Source organism: Stenella coeruleoalba (genome assembly GCF_951394435.1).
Source record: "Stenella coeruleoalba genome assembly, chromosome: 9".
NCBI lineage: Eukaryota > Metazoa > Chordata > Mammalia > Artiodactyla > Delphinidae > Stenella > Stenella coeruleoalba.
In genome coordinates, this window is record NC_137155.1 from 75,471,456 (window position 1) to 75,493,200 (window position 21,745).

General features: G+C 35.9%; 2 protein-coding genes across 2 annotated transcripts in view; both read left to right on the top strand.

The window, feature by feature from the left end:
- The window catches only part of KCND2 (potassium voltage-gated channel subfamily D member 2), a 471,838-nt gene that overhangs the window by 51,561 nt on the left and 398,532 nt on the right, over positions 1-21,745 (top strand). The gene's annotated exons all lie outside the window — the stretch shown is intronic.
- Positions 18,776-19,423, top strand: LOC307191786 (large ribosomal subunit protein eL28-like). Its single transcript, XM_079931973.1, has one exon. It carries the CDS (start codon positions 18,979-18,981, stop codon positions 19,408-19,410), a length of 432 nt encoding a protein of 143 aa, XP_079788099.1. The 5' UTR covers positions 18,776-18,978; the 3' UTR covers positions 19,411-19,423.

Genomic DNA, 21,745 nt, shown 5'->3' on the forward strand with positions numbered 1-21,745 from the left:
TAATTAATTTTTTTTTTTTTTTTTTTTTTTTTTTTGTGGTACGCGGGCCTCTCACTCTTGTGGCCTCTCCCGTTGCGGAGCACAGGCTCCGGATGCGCAGGCTCAGCGGCCATGGCTCACGGGCCCAGCCGCTCCGCGGCATGTGGGATCTTCCCGGACCGGGGCACAAACCCGCGTCCCCTGCATCGGCAGGCGGACTCCCAACCACCGCGCCACCAGGGAAGCCCAGGAAATAATTAATTTTAATATGAGACACATAATACACTGTTCGACACCTTTATAGCCTTCTTGAAATTGACTGAAAAAAAAAAAAAAGCACAACCTAAAGGCTGAGAATTCTGTTTCATTTGGTGGACTTGCTGAGAACTTAAGCCAAGGAGACAGTCTCTCAGAGAGCTCTGAGGGACTATTCTGAAGAGGTAAGGGAGGAGCCAGGATATATAGGAGTTTCACAACAAACAACCCCAGATAGTCAGAACATCAAAAGATGACTGGTAATTAAAGAAAAATCAGATCTCTCTAGTTAATGTATTTAGCACTTTTCTATGTATGGGAAGGTGCAAAGGTCTGGGCTTATTGAAATCATTCCTTTGATATGCACCTTAACTACCTAGGGCCTGTATCCCATTTTTCTCCATCCTGAATCCCCTCAGGTTATACAGGTGGGTGTGGCTGCAGTGACAGACTGCTTGATGGTCACAGCATACTTTGTTTACTGATATGGCAGGCGACAGACATTCTTTGTCCTCGTTGCACTTATTCAACTCTGTTTCATCATAAAGGAATGGAAAATATATAAACTCAGGTTTTTGGAAAGTACGTTACAGAGATGGTCGCTCTTGGTGTAGAAGAGGTCCTCTTTTAGAAAGCTTTAAACAAAACTTTTTAGGTTTTTTTTTTTTAATTGAATCTTCGTATCCACGAATGTGGTATAACGCTTCACTTATTCAAGTCTTTATTATTCTGAATAAAGTTTATAGATTTCATGTAAAAAAAATAAGAGCTAGGCGTATGTTGCTATTTCCTAATAGCAACATGTGTTCCTATTTCCTAATTATTTATACTTGTTATTATTATAATGTAGGATTTTTAATTATCTTGTAACTGGCAACATAACCTTTTAAAAAGCAAACTGTCCCAGGTCATCAAGAATTTTTGGCATTTATTTTTAAATTAAGTTATATAACATTTGTGAAAATATCTGTTATATAACATGATCGAATTCCCACTGAGTCCTTTCTTCCTTGGGTGAGTTTCAGAGCATGCCACAGCAATTAGGTTCCTAAGTCTTCAGGTTCAATGTTGTCCCAGATCTCATTGAGCACCTGCTAAGATCTATAACACATAATCACCCACTAAGACACATATCTTAATTTTGCTCAATTACTTCCTGTATTTTTTCCGCCTGCTACAGTTCTTGTATTTTATTTGTATTTCATGATGTACTGTCATGGCATTCCCAACTGGACTTTCTGGTAACATCTTGCAATAGCTCAGTCTTTATTGATAGAGGTTTCATTGTTTATTTCCATAGAACACTACACAGCTCTTATGAGGTGTTACAGAAAGATTTCCTAAGTGCTTCAGTAGTCAAAGTCATTATTAATTTTTTACTCAATATTTGATAATATTTTTTGAATATTAACTTTGTGCTAGGCTCTGTACATTATCTCCTTTAAATTTTAGAACCACCCTATTGAGTAGATGCTATTATTATTCTCACTTTATACATGAGGAAGCTGATGCTTAGAGAAAGTAATTTGCCAACAGCCATAACTAGTAAATAACAAGGCTGGGAATCTAGGATTATCTGTTTCCTAAGTAAGCATACTTAAGGACTGTGCTGTGAATAGATGGATCTGTTCAATTATAACATCAGGAGGAGACATTTTATCTTAAATAATGAATGAATGAACGAATGAATCAGTGAGTGAGTAAATTAGTACATAAAACGTGTCTCAACACTAAAGAAAGGCAGGAAAATATTATTAAGAAATGTAGCAAAATTTTAATCTATAGGTTGCTTATCTATCATTTTCAGGTTTTGGTTCTGAACTTCAAAATAGGAAAATAATTTTCTGAGCTTATATATAAGATGCATAGGCATACTACAGCCTTAATTTTCCTCAAGTATTGAGTCTACATATACATTCGAATTTGTTTTAGTTACATATTCTTTATATATAAATTATGTGAGTTAACAGATGATATTTCAATAAGTATGCATTTAATGTTTGTGAAACTCAGCTTTCAGTACTTTTAACCATCATGTTTTTATCTCACTGAAGTCATCTGAGAAATACCATAAAAATATCTCACTATAAATTGTTCAATTGGTTACTTATTTGCCCTGTCTTAATTCAGTTATGAATCCCCTTAATCTAGCTATTGGGCAGCTACTGCAATCTATTGTCATGGAAATAAAATAATACCATGTGGTAAGATGAAACTACAAGATAATGAAAATATAACTAGCTTAGTATGTATTTATACTCACGCATACTTTCTGATTCAGAACCTTAATATGAATTTTCCTTGCTATTTCAAAATTAAGTTACATCTCCCAAGAGTTCATTCTGATGCTGTTTTCATGAAAATTTCAAAATTTAATGAATTTTAAAGGAAAGAATTCTTGCTTTTCCCAGCAGAAAATGATGGATTTTTGTTCAATAAAGTGAGGACATATATCTTTTAATTGTCATGTTGTCTTTTCTGAACTGACCTCCTGCTTGCTCAAGTCCTTTTTGACAATGAACTATTCTGAGCTTCAGAATTTGCAATGATTTGATAAGAATTTTTCAGTTTATTCTTAAACTGGCCACTCTGGGTGCCAAATAACTGATTCTGTATAGGGAGTGAAGGAAGTTCTCTCTGCTATTATCCACACAATTAAGAGTTTTGTTTTTTTTTTTTTGCGGTTCGCGGGCCTCTCACTGTTGTGGCCTCTCCCGTTGTGGAGCACAGGCTCTGGACGCGCAGGCTCAGCGGCCATGGCCCACGGGCCCAGCCGCTCCGCGGCATGTGGGATCTTCCTGGACTGGGGCACGAACCCGTGTCCCCTGCATTGGCAGGCGGACTCTCAACCACTGCGCCACCAGGGAAGCCCTGTTTTTGTTTTAATTTAAGAGTCCAGTAAATTTCAGAATTTCAGAAAATGTAGAAAATGCTTGTTGATTGTGCTACAGATTTGTCCAGGTTATTCATGACTTTAAAATTCACGTATATTACATTTTATTTTACATCCCAAATGATTAAAGAAAATGCTCTGTTAATATTCACAACTGAGAAGTGTTTTCCATTTGTTAGTTTCTTTTGTTTTACTATAAATAAAACAAGATCTATAGAGGGAGTATATTGATCCAGTCTCTAGAACTGTATAGCCTGGGTTGAAACCCTAGCTCCCATTCACTAGATAGGTAAACCTTGGGCAAGTTGCTTAAACTTTTTATGTGTTAGTTTCTTCTTCTTTAAAATGAGAATCACAAAATACCTCCTCTAGATGGGTGTTGAAAGGACAAAATGAGTCCATCTATTTTAAATATGCAAAAGAGTGCCTGGCATATTAAAAAAAAAAATCAGTTGGCATTTGCTAACATTACTATTCTCAATATAGACTTTTTCATCAAACTCAAACACAAAAGCTGCTGAAATAAGAAAAAGGCACAAGAAACTGGTTGTACACTGATATCAAAAATGATGGATGAGTTCCACTTCAGAATGTGAAAAATGATAGAACAATCATGCATGTGCAGAGAAATTAATATATGTAAATATTTGGCTATTTCATTATTTTTATGCTACTGTTTCTAAATAAAGCATGATGCTTTCAATACCTCAGAAAGGATTTTAAAAGTAGATTATTAAGCATCAACGTTGTTAACTATGTAAAATTTACATACGAACCTAAGTGAAATTAAAATGAGGAATGAAACAGGTTCCGAACTGATTTGAGGATTAAAAAACAAGAATATTAAGTGGAAAATAACCTTTTAATGAAAACTGCATAGTGTGACTTTGTAATCAATTTCTTTCTTAATCAATTTTTTAAGATTTCAAAACAATATTGTTTTCCTGTGTTTTAGCTTTTCACCCTACCGGAGTTAACAACCATATAGCATGAAACATTTAAGGAAATAACATTTTTCCAGATTTAAATTTTAAACATATGTCTTATTGAATGTACTCATTTTAGTATTAGATAGTAATATTCAAGTAAATTAATATGCTTTAATTATAATTTAGTCACTATGATTCAAATTTGTAATGAAAAAGGATCAAGGTAAAGAACCTTTGCTTTTCCTTTTTTTACCTTATCCCTTTTTAAAAAAGTATTCTATTTTTAATAGTTGAATATTTTGATCTTGATAGTTTTCAAAATTGTTTTGTCCTTGGCCTGGGCTCTCAGGAGTGGTTTTTCATTATGAAAAAAGAAAGAAATAGAGACAGAAGGAGAAAAATACGTGTGTAGTCGAGGAGGGATTAGAAAGGTAGATTTTGCTGGTTTTAACCCTATTAACACAAGTAACAGAAAAGTGTTTTTGCTTTGCTTTAGCTTTTATAATACCACAAGTAATTGAATAAATTAACAATGGTTATAAAGTAGTCACTACGCTTATAATTTATTTTCTGGAAAAACATGTAAGAATATGCCATATTAAAAGAAAAATGCCACCATAATAAATTGTCTTGTGGTTCTTCTGAGGTAAGTGAAAGAATCCAAAGAACTCAAAAATCACCCTGATGCTTTGGCCGCACGTTTAAGTACCATATTCTAAGACTTTAGATTACCTTGATTTTATCCCATTCTCTCTAGCCAAAGGTCTCTCTTTTGCTTTTTGATTCTCCTTTTAAAATTTCATTTGTGTCCCATTCTCCAGCTCTACTTTCAGTGTCTTTACCCCACTATAGCCAATACCTACTGCAGTGGTATTAGTGAAATGTAAAGTAGTAAGCGAGTTTGTATCAGAAGCAGCTCTTTACCTTCCACCCGATAAAAACAGTAATGAAATAATTACCCTTAAAAATATCAGAGAAAGGCAAATATCCACTTGTTGAATCATTTTAAGTGTTCATAACTTTAAGCCAATTATCAATTCCTATTGCAGCATATCAAAACTGACTTTTCAGCGCTGCCTAACGTGAGACATAAGGCAATTTGCCAAATATACATTTTTTTGAATTTTATTTTTTTTATACAGCAGGTTCTTATTAGTTATCTATTTTATACATATTAATGTATACACGTCAATCCCAATCTGCCAATTCATCCCTGCCCCCCCACTTTCCCACCTTGGTGTCCATACGTTTGTTCTCAACATCTATGTCTGTATTTCTGCCTTGCAAACGGGTTTATCTTTACCACTCCTCTAGATTCCAATATTTGTGTTAATATGCGATATTTGTTTTTCTCTTTCTGACTTACTTCAATCTGTATGACAGTCTCTAGGTCCATCCGTGTCTCTACAAATGACCCGATTTTGTTCCTTTTTATGGCTGAGTAATATTCCATTGTATATATGTACCACATCTTCTTTAACCATTCATCTGTCAGTGGGCATTTAGGTTGCTTCCATGACCTGGCTATTGTAAATAGTGCTGCTGTCAACATTGGGGTGCATGTGTCTTTTTGAATTATGGTTTTCTCTGGGTATATGCCCAGGAGTGGGATTGCTGGGTCATATGGTAATTCTATTTTTCGTTTTTTAAGGAACCTCCATACTGTTCTCCATAGTGGCTGTATCAATTTACATTCCCACCAATGCTGCAAGAGGGTTCCCTTTTCTCCACACCCTCTCCAGCATTTGTTGTTTGTAGATTTTCTGATGATGCCTATTCTAACTGGTGCAAGGTGATACCCCATTGTAGTTTTGATTTACATTTCTCTAATAATTAGTGAAGTTGAGCAACTTTTCATGTGCCTCTTGGCCATCTGTATGTCTTCTTTGGAGCAATGTCTATTTAGATCTTCTGGCCATTTTTTGATTGGGTTGTTTGTTTTTTCAATATTGAGCTGCATGGGCTGTTTATATATTTTGGAGATTAATCCTTTATCCGTTGATTTGATTGCAAATATTTTCTCCCATTCTGAGGGTTGTCTTTTCGTCTTGTTTATAGTTTCCTTTGCTGTGCAAAATCTTTTAAGCCTCATTAGGTCCCATTTGTTTATTTTTGTTTTTATTTCCATTACTCTAGGAGGTGGGTCAAAAAAGAGCTTGCTGTGATTTATATCAAACAGTGTACTTTCTATGTTTTCCTCTAAGAGTTTTATAGTGTCTGGTCTTACATTTAGTCTTTACTCCATTTTTAGTTTATTTTTGTGTATGGTGTTAGGGAGTGTTCTAATTTCATTTTTTTACATGTAGCTGTCCAGTTTTCCCAGCACCACTTATTGAAGAGAATATCTTTTCTTCATTTTATATCCTTGCCTCCTTTGTCATAGATTAGTTGACCATAGGTGCATGGGTTTATCTCTGGGCTTTCTATCCTGTTCCATTGATCTATATTTCTTTTTTTCTGCCAGTACCATATTGTCTTGATTACTGTAGGTTTGTAGTATAGTCTGAAGTCAAGGAGTCTGATTTTCCAGCTCTGTTTTTCTTTCTCAAGATTGCTTTGGCTATTTGGGGTCTTTTGTGTTTCTATACAAATTTTAAGATTTTTTGTTCTAGTTCTGTAAAAAATGCCATTGATAATTTGTTAGGGATTGCACTGAATATGTAGATTGCTTTGAGTAGTAGAGTCATTTTCACAATATTGATTTTTCCAATCCAAGAACATAGAATATCTCTCCATCTGTTTGTGTCATCTTTGATTTCTTTCATCAGTGTCTTATAATTTTCTGAGTACAGGTCTTTTACCTCCTTGTAGGTTTATTCCTAGGTATTTTATTCTTTTTGTTGCAGTTGTGAATGGGATTTTTTCCTTATTTTCTCTTTCTGATCTTTCATTGTTAGTGTATAGGAATGCAAGGGATTTCTGTGCATTAGGTTTGTATCCTGCAACTTTACCAAGTTCATTGATAAGCTCTAATACTTTTCTGGTGGCATCTTTAGTATTCTCTATGTATAGTATCATGTCATCTGCAAACAGTGACAGTTTTACTCCTTCTTTTGAGGTTTGTATTCCTTTTATTTCTTTTTCTTCTCTGATTGCCATGGCTAGGAGTTCCAAAACTATGTTGAATAATACTGGTGAGAGTGGACATCCTTGTCTTGTTCCCGATCTTTGTATATGGCCTTTATTATGTTGAGGTCGGTTCCCTCTATGCCCACTTTCTGGAAAGTTTTTATCATAAATAGATGCTGAATTTTGTCAAAAGCCTTTTCTGCGTCTGTTGAGATGATCATATGGTTTTTATTCCTCAATTTGTTAATATGGTGTATCAGATTGATTGATTTGTGTATATTGAAGAATCCTTGCATCCCTGGGATAAATCCCACTTGATCATGGTGTATGATCCTTTTAATATGTTGTTGGATTCAGTTTGCTAGTATTTTGTTGAGGAGTTTTGCATCTATGTTCATCAGTGATATTGGTCTGTAATTTTCGCTTTTTGTGGTATCTTTGTCTGGTTTTGGTATCAGGATGATGGTGGCCTTGTAGAATGAGTTTGGGAGTGTTTCTTCCTATGAAGTTTCTTGGAAGAGTTTGAGAAGAATGGGTGTTAGCTCTTTGCTAAATGTTTGATAGAATTCACCTGTGAAGCCATCTGGTCCTGGACTTTTGTTTGTTGGAAGATTTTTAATCACAGTTTCAGTTTCATTACTTGTGATTCATCTGTTCATATTTTCTGTTTCTTCCTGGTTCAGTCTTGGAAGTTATACCTTTCTAAGAATGTGTCCATTTCTTTCAGGTTGTCCATTTTATCGGCATAGAGTTGTTTGTAGTAGTCTCTTATGATGCTTTGTATTTCTGCAGTGTCCATTGTAACTTCTCCTTTTTCATTTTTGATTTTATTGATTTGAGCCCTCTTCCTCTTTTTCTTGATGAGTCTGGCTAAAGCGTTATCATTTTTGTTTATCTTCTCAAAGAACCAGCTTTTAGTTTAATTGATCTTTGCTACTGTTTTCTTGGTTTCTATTTCATTTATTTCTTCTCTGATGTTTATGGTTTCTTTCCTTTTACTATTTGTTCTTCTTTCTCTAGTTCCTTTAGGTGTAAGGTTAGATTGTTTATTTGAGATGTTTCATGTTTCTTGAGGTAGGATTGTATTGCTATAAACTTCCCTGTTAGAACTGCTTTTGCTGCATCCCATAGGTTTTGGATCATGATGTTTTCATTGTCATTTTTCTCTAGGTATTCTTTGCTTTCCTCTTTGATTTCTTCAGTGAGCTCTTGGTTATTTAGTAACGTATTGTTTAGCCTCTGTGTGTTTGTGTTTTTTACATATTTCTTACCTGTAATTGATTTCTAACCTCACAGTGTTGTGGTCGGAAAAGATGCTTGGTATGATTTCAATTTTCTTAAATTTACCAAAGCTTGATTTGTGATCCAGGATGTGATCTGTCCTGAAGAATGCTCTGTGTGCACTTGAGAAGAAAGTGTAGTGTGCTGTTTTTGGATGGAATGTCCTATAAATATCAATTAAATCTATCTGGTCTGTTGTGTCATTTAAAGCTTGTATTTCCTTGTTCATTTTCTGTCTGGATGATCTGTCCATAGGTGTAAGTGAGGTGTTAAAGTCCCCCACTATTATTGTATTACTGTCGATTTTCTCTTTTATGGTTGTTAGCGTTTGCCTTATGTATCGAGGTGCTCCTAAGTTGGGTGCATATACATTTATAATTGTTATATCTTCTTCTTGGATTGATCCCTTGATCATTATGTAGTGTCCTTCCTTGTCTCTTGTAATATTCTTTATTTTAAAGTCTATTTTATCTGATATGAGTACTGCTACTCCAGCTTTCTTTTGATTTCCATTTGTATGGAATATCTTTTTCCTTCCCCTCACTTTAAGTCTGTATGTGTCCCTAGGTCTGAAGTGGGTGTCTTGTAGACAGCATATATATGGGTCTTGTTTTTGTATCCATTCAGTGAGCTTGTGTCTTTTGGTTGGAGCATTTAATCTGTTCACATTTAAGGTATCCATCAATATGTATGTTCCTATGACCACTTTCTAATTGTTTTGGGTTTGTTTCTGTAGGTCCTTTTCTTCTCTTGTGTTTCCCACTTAGAGAACTTCCTTCAGCATTTGTTTTAGAGCTGGTTTGGTGGTGCTGAATTCTCTTAGCTTTAGCTTGTCTATAAAGCTTTTGATTTCTCCATCGAATCTGAATGAGATCCTTGCTGGGTAGAGTAATCTTGGTTTTAGGTTCTTCATTTTCATCACTTTAAATATATTGTGCCACTTCCTTCTGGCTTGTAGAGTTTCTGCTGAGAAATCAGCTGTTAATCTTATGGGGGTTCTCTTGTATGTTATTTGTTGTTTTTCCCTTGTTGCTTTTAATAATTTTTCTTTGTCATTAATTTTTGTCAATTTTATTACTCTGGGTCTTGGCATGTTTTTCCTTGGGTTTATCCTGCCTGGGACTCTGCAATTCCTGAACTTGGATACCTATTTCTTTTCCCATGTTAGGGAAGTTTTCGACTATAATCTCTTCAAGTATTTTCTTGGGTCCTTTCTCTCTCTCTTCTCCTTCTGGGACCCCTATAATGCGAATGTTGGTGCGTTTAATGTTGTCCCAGAGGTCTCTTAGGCTGTCTTCATTTCTTCTCATTCTTTTTCCTTATTCTGTTCTGCAACAGTGAATTCCACCTTTCTGTTTTCCGGGTCACTTATCAGTTCTTCTGCCTCAGTTATTCTGCTATTGATTCCTTCTAGTGTATTTTTCATTTCAGTTATTGTATTGTTCATCTCTATTTGTTTGTCCTTTAATTCTTCCAGGTCTTTGTTAAACATTTCTTGCATCTTCTCTACCTTTGCCTCCATTTTTTTTCTGAGGTCCAGGATCATCTTCACTATCATTATTCTGAATTCTTTTTCTGGAAGGTTGCCTATCTCCACTTCATTTAGTTTTTTTTCTGGGGTTTTATCTTGTTCCTTCATCTGGTATATAGTCCTCTCCCTTTTCATTTTGTCTGTCTTTCTGTGAATGTGGTTTTCATTCCACAGGGTGCAGCATTGTAGTTCTTCTTGCTTCTGCTGTCTTCCCTCTGGTGGATGGGGCTCCACATATATTTTATTCATGCTTAAAAATTAGTGATACATTTACAAAACAAGTTTGAGGGGAGTAATTATGTCGAGTAAGGAAAAGTAGGTAGATGTGGGTGACATTTTTTGGAAGGTTCTTTACAAAATGTAAGAAACCCAATGCAGTTAGATTTTCATTTAATCAAGTAGTGTTTCCAGTACAAATGAATGGCTGTTGATGCCTTTATATCCCATACTTCTTCTTAAATGCTTCACTGAAATTTTAATACCCCGGCATCCCAGTTTGGAGCTTCTTTTAAAGGAGTCTTTCAGAAAACTTGGGACAGAAACCTGCTCTAGATGACCACATGGAGAGTTTTACAAAAGAGCAACAAATTATAAAAGCTCAGTGTTACTTGGTTGTTTAAAATGTGTCTTTCCTCTTCCCCCTTTCTCCCTCTTTCGTTTTACAGAATATATTGATATTAATCACTGACCTACTTTAGCTTATGGAGCCTAAATTTGACAATTTTATATAAAGGTTCACATAAAATCATTTTATAATAAGTGAAAAAAGAACTAGACAAGCCTTTTGAAATTAAGCAATCAGAAATTTGGCCAACACAATAAAGACAACTTATTTAGCAGATTCAAAATCATTTCACTTCACATGCTATTATAAATTATGTAAATCAATAAATGCATCCAGATTTGCTGTGGACAGTCTTTGGTGTTTTGGGTATCTTCTAGACTTTATCTTCATATCAGGTATTCCTTACAGAATTGTCTGACAATTGGAAGAGCATGGGGCTGGAGAACAAATACCTGAGTCTGATTCTGTTTCAGTCACTTACTTATCTTGTTATTCTGATGTGTTAAGAAAATTGAGGTTCAGCAAGATTATCTGTAAAAGAGGGTTAATAATTCATTTCTTGAATTCTTCGTAGGTTTATTGCCAGAATTAATGGAAATGATGTTTGTTTTCAAATTATAAAGAGCTTATAGTGATCAGAGATTATTATAACTACAGATTAGTTGATGTCATTATGTTCCAATGTATTTTTACTAGTTGAGTGGGTTTTACGAAGGCTGAGTTTCTTTTTCCAGTCAGATCAGCCACCCTGCAGATGGTTGCTGTCAATCACCAGAAGAAAACGATGGACAGATTCTTAGCAATTCAACCCCATTTGTTGAAAAGTAACCTAAACTGTACTCAAACTAGCAAACTCAGTTTCTAATGAAGCACTTCAGGACCTTTGCCACAATGGCACAGTTGGCAGGGTAAGAAAAATAAAATTTGAAAGTTGTGCAAAGAATTTAAATATATATATTTTCTAGAATGCAATCCACTTGTTGCATTAATTTTGACTCTCTGAAATTTAACTGATTATATTATAAGTATTCTTTCATTTTGATCAATACAGATATTTTAACTAGCCAGTTCCATCCATGATAACACTTTGGTACTGGATTCAGTAGAATAGCTATTAGCGTTAATAAAAATAAATTATTGTTGCCAGAATTCTACTCCATTTCATGTATTTGTAGGCAGTCTTTGAGGACCATCTTCCAAAATACTTTTCAAAACATCTCTCGGTGCCTTAGATCTTTACAACTTGTTAGTAAGTTTAAAATTTTTTACTTTTAAATGTCATGTAAATGTAATTTTTATTTCATATAAATTAGTCATAATCAGAATTTTGTCAGTGTCAGGGTGGAGAGATACTAGGTTCTTGAGGTAATATATCTGTTTGACATTTTAAGCTACTTTTATCTTCGTTTTCTGTTGTAGTGGACAGTTCTTTAAGAGGAGCAGAGGAAACTCTAGGTTTAGAAGAAGATAAAGTCTTAAATCCCTGTCATGGGAGCATCAAACTTGGTAAAATAGCCGTGGCAGATTAGCCTATAGAATAGAATATTTAAGCAACAGAATAGAAATTTCAAAATAGTTGAATGGATGACATTCTGAAGACTGATGATAAGTATTCTACCTATTTACAAAGGCTAGAACTAATGGCAGTCAGTGGTGATTCCAGGGTCACTCATTTCATCTTGTCTCTTTGGAAAAATGTTCAATTTTCTAATCATTTTCATCACATGTCTATAGAATTAGTTGCTTTCTTCTTTTGATCATTCTCATTTGTTTGGGCTAGGTTCACTATGTTTCTGCAGTAACTTATGTGTCCTTACGAGAGAGATGATAATTATTTCTGACTTGAAGAACATACATTTCAATCCAGGTCTGGAGTAAAAGTTAACCGTCTGAGAGCCTACAAACAAACCAATCAATGACATTCAGCAAAACCTTACTCTCCGTATTTTAGTGTTTGTCCTAAGAGTCTAGGCAACTTGGCTCATGGGTAAAAGGTATGCAGGGGCTCCACTTCGAAAACTTGCCCTCTGATAGGGAGAAGGGAATATGCGTGTCACTTCATCTTTAAATTCTAACAGGTCCTGGGGTCAGCAGTAGAAACTGTTTATTTGTGTCACTCCCAGGACCCACTATGCTAAAGTATCATGAGTCTTCCTAGTATGTAAGTTTTTTAGACATAAGATTTTAATCTGTGATGCAGTAAATAAAGAAAAACTAGCTTTTCCTTTTTTTTACCCAATTCTTTTCTGCACAGTAGGATACTGTCACAGTTTAAGAACCTATTCTCCAAGATGGATGTGACAAGTCATCTGGAGATGACTCCTTGAAGACTACAGCCTGACTGTGCTAAGTCCCCATCAAGTCACACCCCTCCTCCCACTGATGAGGTGAGGGTAGGGAGAGTAGGATTGGGTTTCAAGAAGTAGTACAGATAGGAGACATATAAATGACCCTGCTAGCAAGTCAAGGTGTGTCCATGTCTTTTATTTTTCTTTAATTTACTTCTTCCTTGCCTTGCCTGGCAGCAATAGTATGGGGATTGCCTTTTATAGTAAAACTTCCCCAAAGTTACTGCATTGGTAGCACAGTTTAATTGCTACATTCATTTTAATCATGGCTTTTTCCTATGTGGCTCAAATACTTAATCAAACTTAGGGAAGCACAAAGAAGCAATATCACAATCAATATTGCTAAGAAGTAAAAACTTATCCTAGTGTAAAAACTCAAAGCCATATATTCTAATTATTTTTTGCTAACCCTGTTGTTTAAAATGGGATAAACATTTTACATTTTTAAAAAATTTCCTGTCTCATTCCTGTCACAGAAAGTATTTAATCAGAAACTATCAAGGCCTTGTCAAGAATATTATATAATTAGGATAGGGTGGGTAACTATATTGGATAATGTCTTTAGCTATCTCCAAATCTGAGAGTCTTTGATTCTGTTAATAGTCACCCTGCTTTTTCACTTCAGTCTCCTAACCTTGAAACTGCCCCTAAATTGGCTATATTGTCATCCAAGATGAAAGTTCCACCTACTTTTTTGTGTGTGGTTAATATATTAGCTTGAGTTATTTCCAGATCCCTTGACAAATTCTGTCATGTGTTTGCCTATGTAACTTCTTCCCTAGGAATACCTTTGAAATCAGGTTCCAGGAATGGTAAAAATGTTTATATCTATTTCCTGAAGTTTAGTAGCATAGGGATATACTTAGTGGCAATAATATTCCTCTTAAAAATGGCTAAATAATTACACAAATCTTTCAGATTCTGAGTTGTGCTCAAGCCAAAATAATTCTCTATATGTCGAGGCAGTTAGAGTTATTCCAGTTCTCGAATTAAGTACTTTTGTGAAACAATCAGTATACTAAAGGTCGAGGGCAGACAGGATGAGAAAAATGTTTCCCTTAACCTTACAGATACACCCAGTGCCTTAGTATCAAGTAGGATGCTTATTAAAATCTCCAAGTAGGTAGAGGTCGGGGTTGCATTGACAGGAGAGCCTAGATCTGTATTTTGAAAAGGATTACTAGGCAATTCTCATAAACACTAAAATAGAAAAAAACAAAACAAACACTGGTCTAAGAAATTATCTTTTCTCCAGCAAGGATTTGTTTACAATCCCAAACTCTGTTCCCACATGAACAGTCACAACTGACTATGCACCGCAAGTAATTTTGTCAGCACTGGTTTGGTCTGCTTTTTTGTTGTAGTTTTTGTTTTCTTTGTAGAACTATATAATAAGGAAAAGAAAGAAAAATAATAGATGTCCTCACGAATGTACATACTTACCATACTTCAGGGTGTGACCCATATCTTTAAAATAGTATCTTTTTTAGCTTTGAAATAAGAGCAAGCATATAATATTATTTCTCTTTACCTGGCAAATCAACTGTGGTTCTTACATTTATTTAACCTTTGCAGGTAAGTAATTTAAAACATGAAGGATATTGTGAATGACTTTCCATGCAGGTAGTAATCTTTGCAGTTGAAGTCATTTTTTAATCTATTCAAACAAAGATCTTCAAACCTAATATGTATATGACATAAAATATAAGGGTCCATCAGAGATTCTATTTAACCTGGATTCTGTTGATGTGTTTGTTTTTAAATTTTGTTCACTTCTGTTCCTCTGTTGGTAAAATCTGGAGGTTGGAGTAGATTCCCAGTAAATTTCCTTACAATTCTAAAGTCCTATTCCCGTAACTTTAACTTTCTAGACCCAAGAAACTAATATATACATTTGTATAATGTATATATAAGCAAATGCATATATATATTATATATGTATATAATATGTATATAATGACAAAACAAGAGCACAAGTAGATATAGAGAGTCTTTGGAGGAAAAATACTCAAGAGAATCAGTTTACAAATATTTTAATGTGGTGTGGTTTTTGTTTTAAAAACAAAGTTTTTCCGTTTTCTAACATGGTAACAAGAATTTGCTCCTTCTGAGAAATGATTCTAAGACACTGTGTTCTTTTGAAGTTTTAAAAGTTTTTTTTTAAACATCTTTATTGGAGTATAATTGCTTTACAATGGTGTGTTAGTTTCTGCTGTATAACAAAGTGAATCAGCTATACATATACATATATCCCCATATCTCCTCCCTCTTGTGTCTCCCTCCCACTCTCCCTATCCCACCCCTCTAGGAGGTCACAAAGCACCGAGCTGATCTCCCTGTGCTATGCGGCTGCTTCCCACTACCTATCTATTTTACATTTGGTAGTATATATAATTGAGCTGCACAGAATAAAGTCTGTTTGAGCATGATATGCTGTGACATGGTGCATCAAAAATGTCAAGCTGTTTTACATTTCAGAGTCTCACAGTAATAAAAATTGTCCTTTTATCCGTTAAATATAACACCTTTACAGAAGAACTCTGACAGGAAGATCTTTAGAAATTTAAGCAGTTTAATGACACCACTGAGCACTTTGTTATTCGTGATGGCTGTGTTGTCTTTAGACACCCTAATTATGACCATTTCATTGACTCTTGTAATTTATTAGTTTTTTCTTCCTTTGTATCACAGCATGCTATGGTGAGCAGAGTTCCAAAACATAATTAAAATATGAAAAACTCACAATTCAGACATACTCTGTGGGTTTTGTTTCTTTTTAGTACCTCTTTCTAGTCACCTAGTAGTAGAACGTACAGTGACTTTTCTAAGTGATAGAGTCAGTCTTTGCTTGAGTTATTTTGGGAGGGAAACTTTAAAGGGCTTTGTTTTATCTACATTATTTCTGTTCTTGCTTTCATTTTTGTCTTCTTTCTAACGTGAAGGCAGATTTCTTAGAGCGTAGTATAGTGGTGTTTTGAAGTTACCAGTGGAATTCTCTACCTCAGATATTTTGTGAATTCTCTTTCCCTAGGCGTAGTATCAGTTGATGCTACTATTTTATCAACCTCATTGCCCGATAATGAGAAAACTTACAAAAGAGTTTCAATTTTAAAATGAGTGAGTGTTTTTCAAGGTTTTTTTTTGAGGGTTATCTACATCTGTAGACTCTTGATAATGTTTTTAAATTGACTGCAATTATATAAAAATTTTGTAACTGCCAGTTTTAAAGAAGTCATTTGGTTGATTCAGTAAACATATGTTTAAATGCACTAAAGGTTTTCTATACAGAGTTGAGTGTAATGAAGGGTACTAGCAGGCAAGAGACCTGGTTTCAGATTCTATCATTCCTACTGTCTTTAACTGCTGTAAAATATCAAGCAACATTAACCAACCTTGAATTTCAGTTGTCTCATTGCCAATTATGCAAAAGGTCCTCCATTACTGCAGTATTCAGGAATAGACTAGAAAATTATTATGGGAAAACATGTAGAAGAAACATAAACATCGCATACAAGGCTGGATTATATGAGCTTTAAGGTTCTTCACAATTTTGAGACTCTATTATTCTGTATATAGAATTATTAATTATCATTTAGATGTATATTATCATCATATTTTAATTATAAAGGATAAATTTCCAATTCTCTTTAGAGCTGTGTGTGTGTGTGTGTGTGTGTGTGTGTAGGGTGTAGGTTTGATAAGCTTATACTTCATTATTTGATCCATTTATTATTTTATATATTAATTGAGCACATACCATGTGTCTACTATTCTAGGCACTAGGGTTACATTAGGGGAACACACATACACACAGACACACAAAATATTTAGATAAGAGAAAGTAATAAATGCTATAGAAAACAAAGCAGAGCTAAGGAGAAGGGGGTTGGGTTGCATTTTTCACTTAAATGGTGAAAATTGATGTCATTGAGAAGATGTTATCTGAACAAAGACTTGATGTAGTTCAGGGCCATAGGCAAGCACATATCTGGAGGACAACATCCCAAGAAAGAGTTATGCTAGTGAAAGCCTTTAGAGCATAAGTATGTCTGGTGTGTTCAGTAAGGAGTTCAGGTGGCTGGAGGTGAATGAGTGAGGGAACAATTAGATCAGAAAGGAAGTGGAGCCTGATCTTGCAGTTACTATAGTACCTTGTTGGTGCTTGTAATGACTTGAGTTTCACTCTAAGAAGAGGAACTGGTAGAGGGTTTGGAGCAGAGGAGAGATTTGATACGATTTAGATTTGACAAGGATCACTGGCTGTTGTGTTGAAATCATTTGCACATAGGTGGAAGCAGGAAAATCAGTTAAGAGATGATTTCAGTAATCACTGGGATAATAATAATCATGGCTTGGTATCAAGTTGGTAGCAATGAGAATTGTGAGAAATGATTAGGTACTGGATATATTTTAAGATATTACAACAGGATTTCCCAAAAATTGGATATGGATGTGAGAAGGGAAAAATCTGGAATGAAGCCGAGATTTTTGTCTGAAAGCAACTGAAAGGATGGGTCATCCATTTAAATGAAAAAACAAAACAGACTGAGTGGAATAGGTTTGCAGGAGGAAGGGAATGAGACGTTCAGTTTTGGCCAAGTCAGTGGGAGATATCTATTTGGCAACTCAATGCATCTGGCAGGTAGGCAGTTGTGTATAGGAGTTTGAAGTTCAGAAAACATGTCTGGGAAAGAAGTTTAAATTCGGGTGACATGGCTGCTGTTATTAAAATGTATATGCTGATTGAGGCCACGGTGTAGTGGATGCAGACAGAGGAGAGGGAGAGAATACAGGACTGAGATCTAGGGAACTCCAGCATTAAGAGGTCTGGAAGAGGAGGAGAAACCAACAAAGAAGGTTGAGATGTAAAAATAATATTGTTAGAAGAGAATCAAGAGTGTGGTATCATGCAAGCAAAGTGAAGAAAATATGTCAAGGACAATATACTTGATGTTGATAAGAACTGAAAAGTGACCATTGGATTTAGCAATTTGGAGGTAATTGGTGATCTTGACATGAATAGTTTTGGTGTAATGATCAGGGGGCAAATCTGACTGGCGAGGATTAAGGAGCATTAGGAGAAATGGAATTGATATTACTGGGTATAGTCAAATATCTGAAGATATTTTGCTGCAGAAGGGAGAAGATAATCAGTTATAGCTGGTAGGTGAAACGGGGTTTAAAAGATGATTCTTTTAAAATGGGAGAAAAATAACATTTTTGCTGGTGGTGATTTTCTCTACTACATAATAAAAAATTAATAATGCAGAGAAAAGGGAATCAATTCCATTGTGCAGTTCTTGGATAGGTGATGGAAATTGTATTTAGTGCACAAGGGAAGGTTTTAGAGAGGAGTAAATAATCATTATCCAGAAACTTGAGAGAAAGCAAAGTATACGGGTTCAATTGTGGGTGAATACATGTCGCTGTGAGAGTTTCTGGAGATTCCTTCTAGTTGCTTCAGTTTTCTCAGTGGAAACAAAGCAAAGCCATCAACTGGGAGTATTAGGATGGAGGTGTTAGAAATTTAAGAAGAAAGGAGAAGGTATGAAATCGTCCTCAAGGAGAGTGGAAAGTACATGTACTAGTGAAATATAGTATGATTGTGGGCAGCCTTCAGAGTCCTCCAACACTTTTTCAAATTGAATTTTTGAAGTGAGATCATTCAGAGTTGCTGTGTGTTTCTACATGCATATTTAGCTGTACAAGTGTAGGTGTTGAAGAGATTTAAATCCAAGCAGAATTGTAATTTTGCCTAGTGAAGGGAGTTGACGGACTGAGATGTGTGTCCTTCAATAGATTGAAGGTCCCAGTGGGCATATGACTGTTAAGGTTGAGATACTGCAGCAAATGAGCTGGAAAAAGAGGAGATGATGGTCGGAGAACTGAGGCTGCATGAAACAGAATTGTGAAAGTATGGGCATTACTAACAATGAATAGGTCTAGAAATGGCCAGGCAGTTAATTGGCTGAGATAATAGGGAAGACAAGATATTTAGAGGGAAGAAGATTAAGCAAGCAAGAGGCCACATGTCAGGAAGGATCATATATGTATATATTGAAGTTGTCAATTAAATCAAGAGTCATGTTGGAGCGTATCCGGCCGCCGCCACGAGAGGAGCTGCCGCCATGTCAGCACATCTGCAAGGGATGATCATGCGGAACTGCTCCAGCCTCTTGATCAAGAGGAACAAGCAGACGTATAGCACCGAGCCCAATAACCTGAAGGCCTGCAGCTCCTTCCGGTACAACAGGTTCATTCACCGCCGGACTGTGGGCATGGAGCTGGCGGCAGACGGCAAAGGGGTCGTGGTGGTCATGAAGCGGAGATCCGGTCAGCGAAAGGCAGCCACTTCCAACATGCGGACCACCATCAACAAGAATGCCCGGGCCGCCCTCGGCAGCATCCGGCACGTGATCCGAAAGAACAAGTACCGCCCGGGTTTGCGCGTGGCCGCCATCCGGCAGGCCTGCGCGCCAGAAGCCTGTGATGGCGAAGAGAAAGCGGACTCGCCCTACCAAGAGCTCCTGAGCGATCTATCCACTTCCCCAATGCAGTAAAGCTGTCAGCTGACTTGCCTGAAAAAAAAAAAAAGAAAAAAGGAGTCATGTTGGAAAGAGTGACCGTTAGGCCAGAGCTAAAATATTTGGGAAACTTGGAGGAGTTAATTGCAAGGTTATTAAGTGACTTCAACAATGAAGAAAATGAGCAATATAATCTGGTGACAGGAGATTAAAAAACAGGATTTACAGGGAGGAGAAGAGAAAAATGGTATAGAAAGGATCATCTATAATGGAAGTGGACATCTTTCAATGTGACCTTTCATAAACGGCAAACTCTTACATGAGTTTTAAAACTTTATTCTGTCTAGCATAGTGTTGACACTCACTAAATAATTATAACTGGTTGAACTTTTATGTTGATATTTGGAATAGAGAAGTAAAGTACTTTAAACACAAAGTGTCGTGAAAAAGTACATAGATGAGAGATGCTAGAGAGAATTCTGTGTTAGAGAGAAAAAATATGAAAGAATAAGGCAGGTGTGGGTTCCAGTCAGGGCTCAGCCATTTGTGAGCTGCGTTCTTTCTTCATTAAGGTATTTCATCTCTGCAATGGGGATAAAAATAACTACCTCAAGGAGTTGTTGTGAGGGGTAAGTACAATGATTTATGTAAAGCACCTGGCACAGAATAAGCCTTCAATTAATGTTAGTTCCCTCCCTAAAAGTAGAGATTCAAATATTGAACATATTTACAGGGTACTGTAACAAAGATAGACTTCTGAGGGAAATAATTTCTATTTCTGTCACCACTGATAAATGATTCATGAACTCATTCATACACCAACTGTGTGTTATTTCAGTGACTTGAGAATGTGTTCATGGACTCTTACAGATTTTCTTTTTTCAATTTCTAGCTTTATATTACTTATTATAGCACCTACAGAGAACACCAATCAGAAGAAAATCTGGCCATTATTCTCTTTCATAGTGAATACTAAAGCGTTAATTTTTTGTTTTACTTTTTAAAATTATACAGATATATGATTAGCATGATCATTGAATAGTATGCAATTTTTAAAAATAATTAAATATTTAGAATATTTTATGAATATGGAATGCATATTATTGAATGATGAGAGTATAAATCTAAAGACAATATGCATTTTCTATTAAAATATGCTCATGTTGGGCTTCCCTGGTGGTTCAGTGGTTGAGAGTCCGCCTGCTGATGCAGGGGACACGGGTTCGTGCCCCGGTCCGGGAAGATCCCACATGCCGTGGAGCGGCCCGTGAGCCATGGCCGCTGAGCCTGCGCGTCCGGAGCCTGTGCTCCACAACGCGAGAGGCCACAACAGTGAGAGGCCCGCATACCGCAAAAAAAAAAAAAAAAATGCTTATGTTGAATGAATGTTATTAAATAATTGTATTTGCTTATATACAGAATTCCAAAAAGCATTGAGGTATATTCTCAGTCATTTATGGTCAATGAGGGAAGTAAAAAACGACCCAAGAAACACAAGGGTACCATATAAAGTTGTATATTGGGGCAGAGGGAGGAGCTTCATTCCATCCCTTCATTCATGGAGGTACTTAGGACCTTTGTGATCACCTAGAAGCTTATAGTCCTTATTGAATCCTCTGTGTACAGCCAGAAGAAAAGTACAAAGGAGGAAAGTGCATGAAATATTTTAAAAGTTTCATAGGCCAGGCATCAGAGTAGTTGAATGTCGTATTTGCCCACATGGCATTGGCCGGAACTAGTCATAAGGTTCACCCAGATGCAAAGAGGTTGGGCAATGCAGTCTAAACGTGTGGCAAGAAGGAGGATATGTGCTTATGGATGAACTAGCTGCTCTATTCTGGAGTTGATGTATTACTAGGTGTTAAATTAGAAGTTAGGGATGAATTCTGTGGTACTACAAAAATGTAGAAAATGGATAGGTCATTTTAAGCTCTCTGAGTACTAGATAGCCCGATAATGCTTCACAGAAGATATGAACGATCCAGGTAGGCCTTGCAAAACTCAGGGTATTTGGTTTGTCAGGAAAGGGTCTGATATGTTTTTCAAGGAGCAAATAACAGTGAGAGTAGGAATAAACTTGCAGTATATTTCAGCGATGAAATTAGTCTGAGGGGGAAATTGGCTTTAATTACTAAGGCATAAGATATCCTCATATATTGATTGGATATGTAAGTTGGACCAGACTAATGTCCGTACTGGATACCAAGATGAGAAATTGTGTGATTATTGAGAAGCCATATTTGCAATTATGTTGTATTGAAAGTAGTATAATGTTGACAATATACTTACTTGAGAAGTTCATAGCAAATGCAAGCATAATCTGGCATTCTACAGTTCGAATTTTTTATTTTATGTTAATCTGAATAAAGAA

Coding starts and splice junctions, on each gene's coding strand:
- LOC307191786 (XM_079931973.1), top strand. CDS start 18,979: ATGTCAGCACATCTGCAAGGGATGATCATGCGGAACTGCTCCAGCCTC.